Raw genomic sequence first — 17,714 nt, 5'->3', positions numbered from 1 at the left:
AGACCCATAACATTTACATACTCAGGTCTATCAGAAACGTTATCCTGTTCAATTCAGTCTTCCCTGGAATATGAGGTTTTTCATTTTGATCCAGAACTGACAGAACATTGAGGGATAAATCATGACAAAATCGTCAGGATGCTGGTTTGGATATAGACTTGAGTCAAGAAGTGTTTCCATCATTTTCTGCATTAATTTTCTCAAAAGATGCAGTAGCTTTTTGAAGAATTACTTAGAATGGCGTCAAAGTAAATACTCGAGTCTTTCCCAAGCAAAAAGTGTTATGCTTAATATGATTGTAAGAACATCTCTGGTACTATTGGTTTAATCTTTATACTTGTCTTACTTGAGCTGGGCTAGTTGTCTGAATTACCTTTTCCTCAAAAAAGCTATTTTTTCATGGTCATTAGTATGGCACACGTGTTGTTACAAAGATGTATATATCCCTGGCATAGGCTTAAAGCTTCTATTTGAAAAAAGGGAATGTTTTTGTGTTCCTGCAGGCCAGACCCAGTTAAGGCTGGTAGCTGTCTCTTAGCTGCAGAAAAATAATGTACTCAGTTGGATTCACTGAATGTGCTTAAATGCTTTCAATCTGATGAATTGATTTGCACTCAAGTGTTTCTGATGTGTTACTGCAACTACTACCACTTTTAAAATTTTTAAATGTAAAAATTTTCTGTTTCCTTCTTGGAAAATGTCAGATATGTCAGATTCTTTGATTTTAAAAAAAAAAAAAAAAAAGCCAGGTTGAACTTGCATTGGAAAATATTATCAAAGGAAAAAAATCTGCTTTGTGCATTTTCAAGCATTTAAGATTTTTTTCTTCCTGAAGACTTTGATATCATTTGTGATATATCAGCCTGTGCTGTAAATATAGGTCTTTTGACATAAACAATAGTGTTGTTTTTGATGCTCTGAATATCATTAGCTTTTGTTGAAGTTACAGGATCTAAAATGCTTTATCCATATGTTATGTTTTTTGCATTTTCCCCACCTACCCCTTTGCAACAGTTCAGAGGCAGTGTTGACCTACAAGTTCAGTGCCCCGTTGGGCCAAGTGGCATTCCTTTGCTCTCTCTAATGTTGAAAGAGTGTGCCCTCTCAAAAAGAGAAGGGTGGTGGAGAGGGAAAGCTGTGGTAGTTTTTCTTCCATGCCAGCCCCTTTGTACCGGGAGGAACTGGACTTTGCTGAAGGTCACTTCAGCTGTCACCTGCACTGCATGCCAGGGGGCTCACACACAGCATTGACTGGTCACGAGTTCTTCCAGGATAACACGGTGAACTGGAGTGGGCAGCGTGCCACGTGCTGTAGGTGACGGGGTGAGTTAGTGACAATGTTCACATCTGGCTTCTTCCAGTGTCAGTCTACATTACAAAGCGGCTTCTGATGACTTGCCTCCTGTACAGTACCTTGTGTATAAATCGGGTCCGAATAAACAGTTATAGGGGCAACATTGTGACAGTGCTTCATTGCTGGATGTTTAATACAGAAATTTCTTGTTGTTAAGAAAATTTCTTGTTGTTAAGAAATCCACTCTCCTCCAAGAACCCGGGAATCTTGCTCTTTCTGTTGCTTTATAGGTAAAAAAAAAAATAAAAATAAAAAAATATTAAAATCATTTTTTTCAGAATGTTACAAAATTACAGATGTTTTAATTAAGCAAGCAAATAAGTTATCTTCTCACACTATCGTCCTCTGAAATATCAGGAGTTTTGGAATGCTGAAATCTTGAAAGTGGAAGGCAGCAGTGACAGCTGCTTTTAGGTTGAAGAGAATTATCAGCAGAAAGTACTGAAGAGTGTATTTGCAAAAAGGCTTTCCAGATTTTATGAAGTGACCACTCTTGCTGTTTGTTGTTCCTCATCTCAAGGGCTTCTGTCCTTCCCCAGTGAATAGCAATCTGTGATGTCTGGGCGTGTGGTACTACCTATGCATTTTAATTCAAATCTGAGCCTGTTTACCCCTATGCCATGCAAGCTAAGGGCTGCTCTGAAATGTTTCAAGAGGACTTCGATAACCCTTTGTGGCATCTCAGTTCTGTGGATGTGGTAAACTTCAGAGAAGCTAAAACAAGCTATGGGGATAGCGCTATGTTAACTGCTGCTATTTTCTCCATTCATCATGTGATTATACCCTGTATGTATTCAAATTTAGCATCCTTCTATTTCAAAGAGCTGATTCTGTGTAACAGCATATTTTTTTTTCAGATGACTTCTACAGATTTGCTGAATTGCACCCACACTTTGCAGAAGACTATCTCTATCCTGATCAGATGGGAGCTGAGCATGGTTTGGAGACTTCATCTCGTTCTGCTCCTAATGGTATCTGTACTGACTTCAGCCCGGAAAACGCTGAAGATAAAAACAAGCCCCTGCAGAAGAAACTGAATTAACACTACAACTGTAAACTTCCTCTCCTGGTGAGAGGATTCTCTTTTCTTGGGATTTTCATAAGTCACTCCAATTACACAGCAAATACCAGTTTTGTGTGTGAAAGTTCTTCTACTTCAATACCGTTCTTTGATTCATACGTGCTATATTTAACAATATGTTCCAGGTTACTTTGGGGAAGGTGTTTTTATTTTTTTTTCCAAAAGTTCTTTGAAAGGCAAAAATGTGAATGTGCTTCATTATTAATGTTCATATTTAAAAGGAAGCGGCACACTTATTTATATTCCACTGGCTAGTTTCATGTACAAAGTGTCGCACAATTGCGCATGTATAAAGAAACTGTAGCTACTATGGTGTTAAGTGCACTTTGGTGATTAGTGTTTTCCCTAGTTACAGGGATGTTTATATGGGGCCAAATTTTGCTGCTCATATTTGCGTAGTCAGTTTTGTTGATTTCAGTGGGATTATTCCCTTGAGCAAGGCAAGCACATTTTGGCCCTTTTGTTTTGGTTTCAGTGAACAGTTTAGAAACAGTCATGCAAAAACTTGCTAAGGATTATTTTTTATTGTTGAATGAGAAAATTGTTTCTCTTTCACTCTATTCCATGGTAGAATGAAAAGGAAAGACTCCTTGTCCCTTACCCTAACACTTTTATACCTTCATCTTCCAGATGCAACTAAATATGATTTTTTTTCAACTGACATGCCACATACTGTTTGCAAACACATGACAAAACTGCTTTTCTGTTACAATCAGTTCAAATCATGTCCACCTAACATTTATACGGAGATGTTTACAAATGTTTTATCAGGAATCACGGTTTCTCTTGTAGCAAGCCTGTATACACGGATAGCTTAGCATGGAACACACTATAAAAACTTAGTTATATCAACACAAATTTGAAAAGGCTGCAGTTACTCCAGAAGCCAAGCCAGCAAGAAGTTGCAGAACATCCTGAAGGAATGCTAGTTAAATCTCCATATCAACATTACATATACTGCATATAACATATGAAGCTTAAAATAGTTTAGAATTATTTTTAAATTTTGAAAACATTTCTATTCGGTAACATTTCTTACCTTTCCTTTTGTAAAGCCAGATGCCTTAAATTACCATTGAGGGTCTCAGAGAAAAATTGAAGTTACTCTAAAACCACAGACCTCTACTGATTAGGAAATGAGCCAAAGGCCTCATGGAATAGGAAGGAGAAATGCGTTGCAAAACAACTGTGCTCAAACCAACTATGTTCGAATCATTTATGTGACTAAATCTGCAAGGCTGCAGTAGAACTGTGAGGGTTTCCTAACTGAAGAACTGTCATTGAGATTTGAATCTTCCACTTGTTAAAGTAAAACTAGATTTGAAAGGATGACATTTCAGCAGAAGGAAATCTGTTTATACCAAATGCTTTTGTTATTATTTTTAAATAGCAGGAGGGATTTTTTAAGCTCATTAGGGTATTGGAATGTGTCCTTAAAAATCCTTAACTGTATATGGCAAGTCTCCAAACTGAAACTGGCTTTAATATAGAGTGGATATGGGGAAACAAAATGTGAAAAATAATGCTTTCTGTGGGGTAGCAGAGGTACATTCTTATTTGGAGGTAGTAATTAAGTTTTTTTATTTACCTAGATTTACCTAGCATGCCATGCTGGCAGGGCTGCAGCAGATTGGCAAACAAGATTTAAACTAAAACTGATCATGAAAAATAGAAGACCTGGTTTGAAAATAAGGCATATGAGAAACTACTCTTAAGTAGGAATAGTCAGCTGCACAAACAGAGGGAGTGGGTGTAACTGCACAAAAGATCTTGGGGCAGAGATAGTATCAAGTATTGCTGCAAAAAAGATGTTTGTTATAGTGGGATGCATAAACACTTCTTGCCTGTGAGAAATGAGATGGTATTTCCAGGTTGCCAAGGACTGATAAGGCCTTACCTAAAGTAGTTGTCTGTGTTGGGGCACTTGAGAAAGATGGGGAGTAGCTGGACAGAATCTGGAGAAAAGAAAATATTTGGTAAAGAGTTTGAAAGAATTGTTTCCTCCAGAGAAGGAGACTGAAGGAAGTTATGAAGCCGGTCTTCAAGAGTGGAAACTGTCACTACAGGGAAGATGGGAACAATCTTTTCTCCATGCTGACGGTAGGGTGTCCCTTACAGACAGACAATGAAGACGCTGATTTTGTTGATCATAACCCACAGGATTGTAGGGATAGATCTCCTGAGGTCTTTTTTCTGTGATTAGACAGGATGTATTTTAGTATGTAAGGGTAAGGTACATTAACTTAGTCTGAGCATATCACACCTCCTCTGCAAGACCTTTAATAACACTTGGCCCAAGCTGGCTGACTGAGATAGTTACCTTTTGCATTGTATGTGAGCTTGGGAATTTGAGGATTTCAAAGTGCAGGGCATGAGGCAGGGTTCCCTAAGACACATGTCTGAAGGGAAGAAAAGCTTAGTGTCCCATGGACAGACACCCTTGGTGTGGGAGAAGCTCCAGAGGAAGAAAGTACTCGTTCCACATCTGTGAAAGAACAATGAAAGCTGATTGAAGTTGGCTAAATATAAGCGTGCCTCCCTTCCATGTATGGTGCATATAGCCTGGGGATCTGTCACCTAAAAGGCAGAGAGTTCATTTGGTTTCTTAGTTATTTCTGGTGAGGGAGATGTGTTCTAATCAGGGTGAATGTAATAACTGCACTTAGTGTGACTAAGCTGTTCAGTGTTGAGAAAGCCTGGTGACCAGCATCTCGCTTGCTTGGTGAGCAAGCACTTTTGGTGGAAGCAACTAGTTTAAAAAGCATCCTGCTTCTGTAGTGACTTGCAGCATTCCCTCTTTTGTGAGATTGTTGATCTAGGTAGAGATATAGCGAAGTCCTGAGCAGCCTGCATGGAAACATTGTTAGATCACACATAATGGCACAAACAGATTAATTAATACAGTCCAGGGGATTTCAGTATCTTCAGTATATAAGGCTATCGTACTAGACTGCCCAGTAGTGTCAGGTGGTAAACTCAGACTTTGTTGGGGCTAAGACCTGTAGCACGTAGCATTACTGCAACAACATTCATTACAATTTGTCTAGTGAACTCACTGATGAAATGTTTACTAGTTCCACGTAAAAGGCATCCAACTGTGGAGCAGCTGGGTTGTGACACTCAGTGGCTTGCTGTACTGCAAGGACAGAAGTGAAAGCTTCCTTTCCCATTCACCAAACAATAACATATAAATGCTTTCAATTACAATATTACCAGTTTTACAAACCTTAAATTTACAGGACAGGACAGGAGACATAAATAAATGTCTTCAGTTCTTTACGACTATTTAATACATGATCCTTACACACACAAAATGCAGAGGTGTGAAGACATTTGACACTTGTCTGATGATCGTTTTGCTGCTTTTGTGAAATACTGCCATCCCTTGACAGCAGAGCTCTCGCATCAGACTGAATTTCCATATATTGTATGAGAGAGATTCAGCCAAAGCTTTGTTATTCTGATGTGGTTGAACAAGTAGCTGTGTGTTTTGAATGCATTTAACACAAAACAATGAAATCTGAGATACCTAAAAAGTGTCTTTTTTTTTGCTTCACTTGTTTTTCTTCAATTATGATAAAACCACATTAAAAGTAAACAGAAACAAAAGTTTAGGAGGTACAAAGCTCATCTAAACCACTGTTTCTACCACAGTAAGGCAAGTTCTATTACAGATTTCTCAGGAGTCCAGTGCTGTAAGCAGATAAATTTAAAAGGTATTATAGGGAATTTGTGATCCTTATGGAGAAACAAGGTTGTGCACTTAACATTATACCAATGAATTACACTACGTATTTCAATGCATTTATTGCTTCTAGAATCCTCTTGCTATGACAAAAAGGCAACCAGACCCTTGTGTGTTTGCTAATCCTGCTTTAAAGGTTTAAAACCTCAGGTCACAAGGCTTACTTGAAAAGGAGATGTGTGCATTAAGGAAGTGATGCAATCTCTTTAGAGGCAAAGCCACAGGAAGTAAATAGTTGTTTTGTACATATAATATTTTCAAGCACGCTGAATAGGCTTGTTAGCTAGTTTAAGCATTGGCCTACTTGGAAAATGTTTTCATTCATAATATGCAGAAAATATTTTTCTGGAAAAGGAATTGTTGCACTTTAACATTGGTATAATTTGGTATTTTTTTAAGAGGTATTTTTATTAATTTCTGAGTTCCTTTATAAGGCCATATTTGGTGTTGTCATTAAATGAATTTTTCTACGTTGTTATTGCATGGTAAGTACAGCTATTCATGGCAAGTTTTAGTCACGTTCTGCTCTCTGCTCCTTCAAAAACGGTAGAGAAGGGATTTACAGAACGTAAGCTGCAGAACTCGAGTGGCATCTGCTATAGATCCCACGATCTCAGAAAAGCTATTTAACCACAGTTTTGCATGCATTTGTTATGATTTTTAAAAAAAATCTGATCAAGTAAAATTAATTTTCCTTTATGTTGCGCTGTTGCATTCTACTTGATGTAAGGCCTGTCCTTTTTTCTAGCAGCACTTTCAGTGTTCTGTAATCAAGCCCAGGTGTTACAGATATGTTGGCTGAGAGTTTTTGCATTAGCAAAACTTAAGTTTGGCTCCTAAACTCATTGAAACATAGAAGTTCCCTGTGAACAAAGCACTGCAGATGATTTGTTAATTTTTAAGTATCTGAACTTCAGCTAATGTGGCTAGCTTCTTTACAAGACAAAAAGGAATACTAGGTCCAACAGGAAAATGAAGGTAAGAATTCATAATAAGCTCCATTGTTCAATCAGTCAGTCAAGTGAAACCTCAAGATCACAGATGAGCAGGAAGACTGAGATAGTCATCCAGGTAATCTTGCTTTCCGGGACATGGCATTGCAGGTAGCAATTAAGCCAGCTGTTCATCAGCCAGAGGACAATTTCCTGAAGGTAATGTCTAAGTAGACATCTGTCATCTAAGTAATGTCTAAGTCACTAGCAGCACAGCCAATGCTGTTTCATCAGTTCTCTCTCTTTTTTCCTATGAAGACCAGAAAAAAGTACTCTGTGATGGGAACCTTTAAAGACATCCTTAAAGGTAAAATCCTCCAGCACTTCCTCAAATGAACAAACACAACGATTCTGTGCTATAGCTAAGGCAGTGAAGTGAGTATACAAGTTAGTCACCAACACACCATGATCAAAAAATGCATTTTAACTTAATACTGAGGTATAACTACAGAGAATACAGTAGCAAGGAGAACATCTGTTAGGCGTGCCTGGATTTGCATATGTATTTCCTGCATCTCATATTGGTCAAGACAAGATATTTTTTTCTCTAGGAAATCTCTCAGGTTTATTTCAAGATATTATTCTTTTATGAGTGAAGGAGTGATTTGTTGTGTAGAAAATAGCTTCTTTTCCCCCAGATGTTATGATGTGTAATGATGGCACTCTTGTGCAGGCTAACATTGGAATCTGTAACTGGTAAAAAGGTATGTATAATTTTGAAAAGATCAGTCTTTAACAGTAGAGATGGAAACAGTTAAATCACCTCAGCACAGATTGTATGTAAAGTTTTCTTTTAATTTGTGTGTGTTTTTTTAACAACATACTTGTCGTGTCTCTTGATTCTGAGCTACTATTTGTACACAGCCATATGAACAGCCCAGCTCGTTAGAGGCCAGCTTCAAGATCTCAAAAAAGGTGTTGTACATTAATCTACGGATGTAATGTTAAGTCTCAGTTCTTTCACTTTGACCAAAAAAGGCTGGAAGCAAGGGAAAAGTCATAATGACTTTTGTAATATTCTATTTTGATGTTATGAATGGTGTTACTTCAGATTGCCAATCTAGAGCCAAAGAACCTGTTGGAGAAAAATCAAGATGAACTTCTGGTCCTGAACTAGAAAGTAGTAAATTCATTAAGGCTAGCATAGCAGCAGAGCTTTCGCTGTACAGCTGGTCTTTTTGCACCCTGAAGAAGGATATTTTCCATCTCTTGGACTGGAGAATTTAGTTTTTGGTATCCCTTGCTCTTCATTGTTCTGTCGTGTTCTTTGTAGGCTGAGTGCAGCATGAGGGAGACCTCTTAAGATCAAGTGACATTCACAGACCATTCACGTTTACCTGACCAGTAAAGGGCAGGCGAACATTAAATTTGCATTCTGGTAATGCCACCCAAAGCTAAGGCTCCATGTACTGCTTTAGCTTGCGTCTGCCTTTAGATAAAGGATCACATTGTCTCATGCGCATGCTCAAACCACTGCAAAGGTGCCCAGGTGTTAGCAAGTTTGTTAGTACTTTGGAGACTTCAAGTGTTTTTATGAACAATAAGACATTAAATTTAGAAATACAGTATGATGAAATCTTAATTTGCATTGACTTCTGACTGTCACTCTTAGTGTGTCTGTTTACTTCTAAGTTCAGAATGCAGTATGTGAAATGTGTTAGTAAACAAATTCTCCTCACGGATACTGAAGAAGGCTGAAGTTTAGGCACTTTTCATCCTACCATGGTACTGGAAATGAAATTATCTGATGATAGGTTACTTCTAAGTTTATGAATGTGTATGGGGAAAACTGAAACACATGTCTTCTATTCACTACCCCGCATCAAGACAATTTTATTTTAAATACTAAAGAAATAAACTTGTGAAAACCCGGTATGCCCTAAGTATATATTTTTCTCCTATGTTTTCTTTTATTATAAAGTTTGAACAAAATATTTCTTATATCTCAGAAGGGAAATTTAAGTTAACCCCTACTGTACTTTCCAGACTACAAAAGCATTTTTTTTTAAGTAAACATCTAAAGGTGAAATTGTATTTTAAGTATGTGGATTACAATCCCTTAACTTAAACATCTCTCCTTAGCGATTGTATATACTTAGACAAAAAGCGCATCGGTTGCGGCTGCTTGTCTATATAGTTGTTTGTGTTGGTGATTTGTTATATTGCTTTCTGTAATTGCTCTAAGGGTATTAAGAGCTCCATGTAAATCAGTAATGTTAGAAATAGAAGTCAGAAGTAAATCTCTAGAAGTGATAGATTTTTTTTGTATCCTGGAGGGGGACCAAGACTAAGCATCTGCTTACGTTTAATTATGTACTATATAACTTCAGTGTTCAGCATCGTGTTGAAAGTATCAGGCATCTGTTCAATGGGACCACTTTCTAAACGTTTTTGTAATTCCCAGCACCTACCCAGGTGTGCAAGACATTTCTAATTTGATCACAGGTACTAGTTCATCTTTTCTGAAAGAATAAAATGCAATATCAACAAGCTGAGAAATAATTCATAAGAAGTTTTTGATCTCTTGAATTACTGTTAAACTTGCATTGAGGACATAATTTATACATTTTTTAAAAAGTATTGCTATGTTTTTGAACACACTTGAGAATTTAAATGCAAAAAAAAAAAACAAAAAGTTAACCTTTTAATGATCACAGTTTGGGATTTTCTCTCTCCGCTCCTGAATCCAAGTTAGGCACTGCCATGAAGAGGATGCTTTTAGTTGAAAACCCGTGCTGATAGAGCAGGAAGTACAGTTTTGTAGGAACTCGTTCGCAAGGTATGATGTGCTTGTTCCATCAGTGGTACAGCTCCTGTTGACTTCAAGGCTGCTCAAGCAGTCGGTTTAAAGATGCATATTGGCTGCAAGCTTTTTCTTATAGCCCTTGGATATGCAGTGTAAACCTGTAACAATATATAGTGCTACTGGATGATGATAACGACCTGAATGCATTTTTTCTGCTGTATATTTCCCTCCTATGGCTCCTAAGGTATGTGTATATAGACTGTCTTTGCACTGAGCTGACTATACTTTGTAACTGAAAGGCAGGTAGTGTACTAAAGATGACTGTAGCTTGTGGTTCCGATTGTGGAAATACTTTCACAAAACGCAAAGCATAGCTTCAGTGCTACAAATTTTGATTTTTATATTTTTTATTAACATGCATGGAAGACTACGGATAATATTTTTAAAAGATGAACTTGGTTTTGTACATTTTTCAATGTTTAAAACTATATGATTTAACATTACCTCTGAATACCAGTGATCAGTAAATTCTTAAAGGAAATACCTCAATTTGAGTATTCTTTTCTTGCTAGTTTTTGTTGATAAGTTGAAATGGACTACAGTGTGTGATGAACTAACTGAGCCAAATAGCAATGACGTAAAAGCTTCAACTCTGCTGTAAGCTGTGTGATTTACTGAAAGGGAACTAAATGATACACTACAAGTGTTGATGTTGCAGTATACAATCACGGCTCGTTCTGCCCAACTGGACATTTTCTTTATGACTGGCTTGTAAATTGAATTTTCAGCGTGAAGCCAAATTAAAAATGAAAGAAAAAAATGCTCTGTTTCCTTTGGATTTTGTTCTTAGACATTATTTCAATAAACACCAAGGTAAAGGATACAATCATAATTGTGAATAAAACCAAGTCCATACAAGTTTAGATGTGGTTTATTGATGCATGTCCTCTGTTGGCCACGTGTACAGGAGACCAACATTTACCTGACAAGTGGGAGTACGAAATACAGAAAGGCAGGGTTTTAAGTTCTTTTTTTTGTTTGTTTTTTGTTTTGTTTTTGGGGGGGTGTCTCTTTTTTCCCCTTTGGATGACAGATATATTGAATCCAATTCTATCTATCATCTGTGCTTAAAGAAGAGTATTGGAAGATCAAAAGAGATTCAGAAAAGGGGCTCCTAGAGGCTTGGAGAACAAGACTATCTAAACTACACTGCAGTAGTTCAGGCTACTTCATTATCCAGGGAACAGGCAAGAGGTGAGGTGACACTGCAGTTACTACACATGTGAGAAATGCATAACAGAAGGTGGGGAAAAAATGTATAATTAGGTCCAGTGGATATAAGCTTGAACTAAACCTATGGATGTTTTTGAGAATGAGGGAAAGGTGAAGTTTACCAATGACACATTCTTAATGACGTGAAGTGTTCAAGTGAAGACTTGTTAATGCTTTTCTTAAAATTAGTCACTAATTTCAACTTATGGTGTGCATGCAGGTTTTGAGTAATGTTCTCTGGGTTAGTCATGCAGTATGCATGAAGAAACAGACAGTGTGGAGGGCAGTAAACGCATTGTCAACCTGTTCAAAGGAAAAAAGATCAAACACTTTGATAATCACTTGTCCAAAACAAAATTTATTTTTTCAGTGACAACCTAATAGACATACACATTTAGTTATGAAGAAATGCTTTAAAACCTGAACCATTTTTGCTTGAATGTATTTTTTTTCATTTTCCCTCACACCCTTTTTGCTTCAATATATTTCTTTCCTTTTGCTCCAATATGCAAATAACGCATTTGTTTTATTCTTGTGGGAGTGCATTACATTAATAATGCTTTGGTTTTATACTTGTGGGTGTAGATTATATTAATAGTGCTTTGTTTTTTATATTTGTGGGTGTAGATTATATTAATAGTGCTTTGGTTTTATACTTGTAGGAGTAGATTACACTATAAAAGGTTAAGGAAAAGAAGGCAAGCAGGGCAGCACTGCTCCAACTATCTGCTGGGGTATCTCCACTGTTTTCTTTAAGGTCTCTGTATTTCACAGAATCATCTAGGCTGGAAGAGACCTCCAAGATCACCTAGTCCAACCTCTGACCTAACACTAACAAGTCCTCCACTAAACCATACCCCTAAGCTCTACATCTAAACATCTTTTAAAGACCTCCAGGGACGGTGACTCAACCACTTCCCTGGGCAGCCCCTTCCAATGCCTAACAACCCTTTCCGTAAAGAAGTTATTCCTTTCAGCTAAAGCTTACAGAAGCTTAAGGAAACCCTGAAGAAAACAGAGGCTTGGGGTTGGTGTTTTGTTTTGTTTATTTGTTTGTTTTTATAAAACTATCATCGCCCGAGTAGTGGGCCCCGGCAGGCCGCAGCGCCGCGCCGGTTGCTAGGCAGGGGCGCCCCGCCCCTTCCGCCTCCGCCCTTCCCGGAAGTGACGGGCGGGCAGCGGCTTCCTTCCTTCCTTCCCCGGCGGCGGGGGGGATGCGCGGGCGGCGGCGGCGGCGGCGGGGCGGTTGCGGTTGTTGCCGGGGGGGTGGCGGCCGGGCAACATGCTGAGCCGCAGCTCGCTGAGCGGGCTGGCGGTGGGGCTGTTCGCCCTCTACGTGGCGCACACGGGCTGGGTCATGTACGGCATCGTCTACACGCGGCCCTGCCCGGCCGCGGGGGCCGCCGCCGCCCACCCCGCCTGCGTCTGGCCCTACCTGGCGCGGCGGCCCAAGCTGCAGGTGGGAGAGCGGGGGGCGGCCGGTAACGGGGGGGGGGCGAGGAGGAGGCACCGGGGCGTTTTCCCCGTTTATTGAGCCCACCGGTGCCCTGCCCAGCTTGTGGAGCTGGGTCGCGAAGCTCTGCCCTCACCTCGGTGATGTGCCAGCGTTGTGTTTCCGTGCCCTGATTTCCCGGTCGTCTTCTCCTTCATTCCAGCTAAGCGTCTACACTACCACACGGTCGAACATCGGAGCTGAGAGCAACGTAGACCTGGTTTTGAACGTGGAGGATTTTGATGTCGAGTCTAAATTCGAAAGGTAAGTGGCAGTGCTGATAGTTTTTTGGTTAGTTCTGGGGTGTGTAGCCAAAATAATAGCCATTCACATCAAGTACATAAATTGATAGTCACATAGATAGAAATACGCATGAAGTAAGTAGGTATACTCTTGGTGACAGTATCGTTGAAGGAGCTGAGTTGTCTTTGCATTCTTTGGTTCCGGGTTGAAGCTATTGCTGCACGCTCTGTGGGCCATTCAGTTTGTACTTGTTTTCCATATTCTCAGTGCCAAGGCAGGAAAGCTGTCAGCTGGACTTCAGCTTTGGAGCCAAGGACAAAGCGCTACGGTAGATAAAAACTAGTTGTTTGTTTGTTTGTTTTCTTAATGGAAGATTCCTAGAATATTTCGTGTATCACAGATCAGTATAGTACCTGCATTGACAGAAACGGTGTACTATGTTCTAAGAGCAGCCTCTTAGACAAACTTCTCTTATGTTGAATGATCGTCTCTTAGTGGCAAGAAAGAAATCTATGCTGAACAAAGATGTGCTAAGAAATATGTTTCTCGCACGTATATCTTACAGGCCTTGAATGCTGTCATCTGTTGTCTACTGTAACTTTCAGATCCCACCCTAAACACTTGTATTACAAGCTGTGCTAGATTACTTTAGCGTTGGTTGGTTTAAATCAACGTACTGTTTTAAATCATACAAACAAATACTTTACAGAAGCATGCTTTGCTTGTGATAGTAAAAGTGGCTTTCCCTTGTGAAGATGTAAGTCAACACGTCTGGAAAATCTTTAAGACCTTTCTCTAATAACGTGCAGCCAGAATAGCTGTGGCTTCAGACCCTGAATAGAACCTGGAAGTTGTAGATCCCGTGTTCTCTCTTCTTGTATTGTAACAACGTGCTTTGGTATAACTGTTTCAGTGCCGACAATAGTAAAAGTAAACCTTTTTCTGGTGGTTTACTGTTTCAAGATTTTCTGAAGGGATGGTGGTGCTAAGATTGTGCCCTTAGATGAATTTCTGAATATAACACTGCACTCTTTAATTATAAGGAGACACACATGATGGTTAGAACAACTTCTGTATTAGCTGCTTCATTTTTTTTGTTGTTTAAAGTTGTTATCTCATATCTGAGGTCAGAGGTTCACCCTGGCTCTTTCACATTCTGCATGTTTCATAATTAAAGAACATGAACTTCTGCAGTGCAGGTCACGGTAAACTTGATCTCTGGCAGACATGAAAATAGAACTGTTTTACTGACGGTCTGCTGGGCCAGTGAGAGTATCCAGACAAAATCAACCTGATCAAATTAACGGGGTGCTTCCCTGGCAGGCACAAGGGGAGTGACTTTGTGGTTGGAGGCTCTGTAGAGTTGTGAGCTTGGCATGCCGTAGCTGAGAAGATCGTCCTTAATGCAAAGTGCTTGGCATAACTGAATTTCCTTCTAATTTTTTTATCATGTATACGCTCTGTCGACATAGTGCGTGGAAGGTTATTTTCTACAAGTTCTGTCATAATTTGGCAGTATGACCTGTTGGCTGGGTTACAAAACTGATAACTCGGTCCTGTGTTATTTAGGATAATAAAGGATGAATTGGACAAAGATGAAAGTGTCTTAAGATAGCAGTAAAACTTTGGTAATGCAAATATTACGTTACATACCAGAGTACATAAATTGAGCCACCTGGTCATGGCTCAGTAGGGCACATTAGCCCCAGCATGTTCTTGCTTGCTTTCAGAACATCTTAACATCTTCAGCGATCCTCATATGTAACAGCTTGGTATTCCAACATATGTCACCTCGTAACGTACTTATTTTGTGTTTTAGGACAGTGAACGTCTCTGTACCAAAGAAGACTCGAAATAACGGCACGTTATATGCATATATATTTCTTCATCATGCTGGCGTTTTGCCTTGGCACGATGGTAAGCAGGTGCATATAGTAAGCCCTCTGACCACATACATGGTCCCTAAACCAGAAGAGATTAATTTGCTCACGGGAGAATCAACCACACAGGTACGTGGGTTTTCCATCTGTAGAAAAACTGGGGAAAAAATACATATAGTTTTACTGAAGAACCAAACTGTTTCTGATCCTCAAGTTAATACAAGTTTTATAGACACTTGTGGTTTTAGCAGCTGCAGCGCTTGCATCTTTAGAGTAATAATGATATTTAAAAAGTGGGGGGAGGGCGCAACCAAAACACCTCTTTTTGCTTGATTATCAGCTGGTACACTAATAGTAGACCTTTCAGCACAGCAAATGTGGAGCCCTCTATAATAGTGTCTGCTATTAAAACATTTCCCTAGTTAACATTAATTTCTTCAAGGATTCACTCCTTGTGGGAGAAATACTGTATTGTTCTGTAACAGAATGATGCTGCTTTCTATAATGAGTTAGATTCATGTGAAATAATTTACTTTGCTTTTGTAAAATAGAGATACTAACTCACATCGGTGAGTGACCAAAGCGTAGATTGCTTCTTTTTCTGTCGGATGTTCCTACTTTCCAGTTCAATTCAAGAGAATATGATAGTAGTATCCTTTGACAAATGCTGTAATAACTCACCGGAGGAAAAAATGCGGTGTTATTTAACGAAACGCAATGGCTCTTGTATCTCACTTTCAAGGGGAGTTAGAGAATTTCACCTTGCTCTTCTTTGGAATCTGAAATACACTTGTAGCTATCAGTGCTATTTCTAAATGTTGTTATAATAAAGTTGAAAACGAGTTGAAGCTAGAGTCCAGCATTAAAAGGTGATAGCAGGTGGTGGTCATCCAAGGAAAAGCGAGTAGGATGCCTTGGGGGGTAAGCATCTACTGAAAGCTACGGAAACTGTTTCAGCACTGCTTTCCACAGCATTTGGAGGCTCAGAAATTCAAAGCAAATGGTCAGATCTTTTTACTCCCCCAGATTAATACAGTCAATCATCCTTTTGACTGTTTTGAAGTAATATCTGAATACTCCACTGTTCTTACTTTCAAGTGACTGTTTTCAGAGCGTGCAGATGCATAAGGAATTAAAATAAATAAACTGAATATTCATTCTTGATGAACGGCACTTTGAATGGGCAATGAATTGTTCAGTATCAAATTACGGTTGGCATTTACAATATGTTCTGCTGTATTTGAGCAAAATACTTGGTCTAGTCTAAATTAAGGTAAAGTATTTCTTAATGAATGTCTGTTTTGTGATACAGCTAATGACTCAGTAGTTTCTATGAGTTAGAGTATTATCCTGTTCAAAATTCTGTATTGTTTAGCAGTATGTGTGTTTGTTGTATTTTTAAAGCAAATTGAAGCAGAAAAGCAGACCAGCGCTTTAGATGAACCCGTCTCTCACTGGAGGTCAAGGTTGACCTTAAATGTCATGGTGGAAGATTTTGTGTTTGATGGATCATCCCTCCCAGCTGATGTTCACCGTTACATGAAGATGTAAGTTGATGACTTAATTTTGCTAGATTATAAGCTTAATTGGCTTTCCTACAAAAATCTTGCCTGTCCTCCTTTAGTATTTTATTTTTATATCGGAGCTTAGGAGACAAAAATAGGCACTCTTTAATGCCTGCATTTCAGTAATGACAGTTAGTAAGGTATTATGTGCTAGAACGCCTTGTTGGAAATGTCTTGCTATGGGCAGTTCAGAGTTTAAAATACCTTTTTGTATGGGAGTTACCAGGGTAACACAAAGCAGAACTGCAAAGACACAAGTAAAATGCTACAGCAGGTTTCACACCTTCTTGTTCTCAAATCATACTTCTGGCCTTTAAAGCAATTATTGTTCCTTGACCTTTGCAGTTAACCTTCACATCCAGTTGTGTCCAAACAGCAAGTGCTTAAGTGGCACGGCTGATCTCCCATCCCATCTTTTTCCCCCCTGTATGACTGGCTTTATTTCCCTTTGACAATGCGTTGTCCTACATAATTTAGTTTTCTCAAGAAAAACATAAAAAGCGAGATTTTAGGCAGGCAGTAGCTTCTGTTCACAGCTTGCTTAAATTTCTTCCAGTGTTAACCATATAAATAGCGCTGTGTTGGCTGGTGCTGCCGTATGTTGATGCCTTTCTCTGCAAGTATCCTGTTAAATCCAGAAGCAGCTGCTTAGTCAGCAGACTCTGGGGTTCTGGGATAGCTTCCCAAGCAGAATAGATAAACTTAGCAACTCCTGAGACAGACCTAAAACAGGAAGGGGTTGATGGATCTTTTCTGGTCATATCTAGATGCTCTTCAGTGCTGTTTTATCATCGCATTATGCAGAAAGTAGTTTGGATGTGAAATAGCCTGCTGCAATTCCACTAGCAGTAGCTTTGATTGTAATTGTTATCTAGAAATTGAACTCTCTTCAGTTGAAGAATCAAACTATTTCTGATCCTCAAGTTAATACTTCTCTGTATTACTGTTGCCCCTTGAGTATTTACTATGTAGTTACCGTACATAGAGACTTCTTCCTTTTGTGAACTACTAAAATTCAATTTCCAGACTTGAATAAGCTCAGTTGTGCTAGCTCCACAGACTCTTACTGAGTATAGTATAGTGTAGATAGCTGCCTCTCTAGTGAAGAGCTTTAAGAATTTGTCTCTTTCAGGGCCCTAGGCTAAGTACTTTTCCAAAATACCAACAAAACAATTTTCCAGTGGTCGATTTTGTCAAGGCCTCAAAGGTTGTTATTACTGGTTTTGTGCAGGCTGATGAGGTGGTAGAGCAATCCAAACAAGTGTTTCTTTTCAGGAAAAGGCAGCGAATGTAGATGTTCCTTGTGCACTCTCATCAGTAGTATCTAGCCATCTTGTGTGCATA

General features: G+C 39.0%; 2 protein-coding genes across 3 annotated transcripts in view; both read left to right on the top strand.

The window, feature by feature from the left end:
* Positions 1–5,971, top strand: part of LPCAT1 (lysophosphatidylcholine acyltransferase 1) — a 52,231-nt gene extending 46,260 nt beyond the window's left edge. For both annotated transcript variants that reach the window (XM_080583062.1, XM_080583061.1), the window contains one exon: positions 2,212–5,971. In XM_080583062.1, coding sequence (XP_080439188.1) covers positions 2,212–2,396 — 185 coding nt within the window. In that variant the 3' untranslated portion in view covers positions 2,397–5,971. The remainder of the gene's footprint in view (positions 1–2,211) is intronic.
* A 6,375-nt stretch (positions 5,972–12,346) lies between these two features.
* Positions 12,347–17,714, top strand: part of CLPTM1L (CLPTM1 like) — a 30,251-nt gene continuing 24,883 nt past the window's right edge. The window contains exons 1-4 of the mRNA XM_080583060.1: positions 12,347–12,649; positions 12,846–12,946; positions 14,745–14,934; positions 16,210–16,352. Coding sequence (XP_080439186.1) covers positions 12,473–12,649; positions 12,846–12,946; positions 14,745–14,934; positions 16,210–16,352 — 611 coding nt within the window. The 5' untranslated portion in view covers positions 12,347–12,472. The remainder of the gene's footprint in view (positions 12,650–12,845; positions 12,947–14,744; positions 14,935–16,209; positions 16,353–17,714) is intronic.

This window comes from Anser brachyrhynchus (genome assembly GCF_964034855.1).
Source record: "Anser brachyrhynchus genome assembly, chromosome: 2".
Lineage (NCBI taxonomy): Eukaryota > Metazoa > Chordata > Aves > Anseriformes > Anatidae > Anser > Anser brachyrhynchus.
This window is presented reverse-complemented; position numbering and strand designations above follow the sequence as displayed.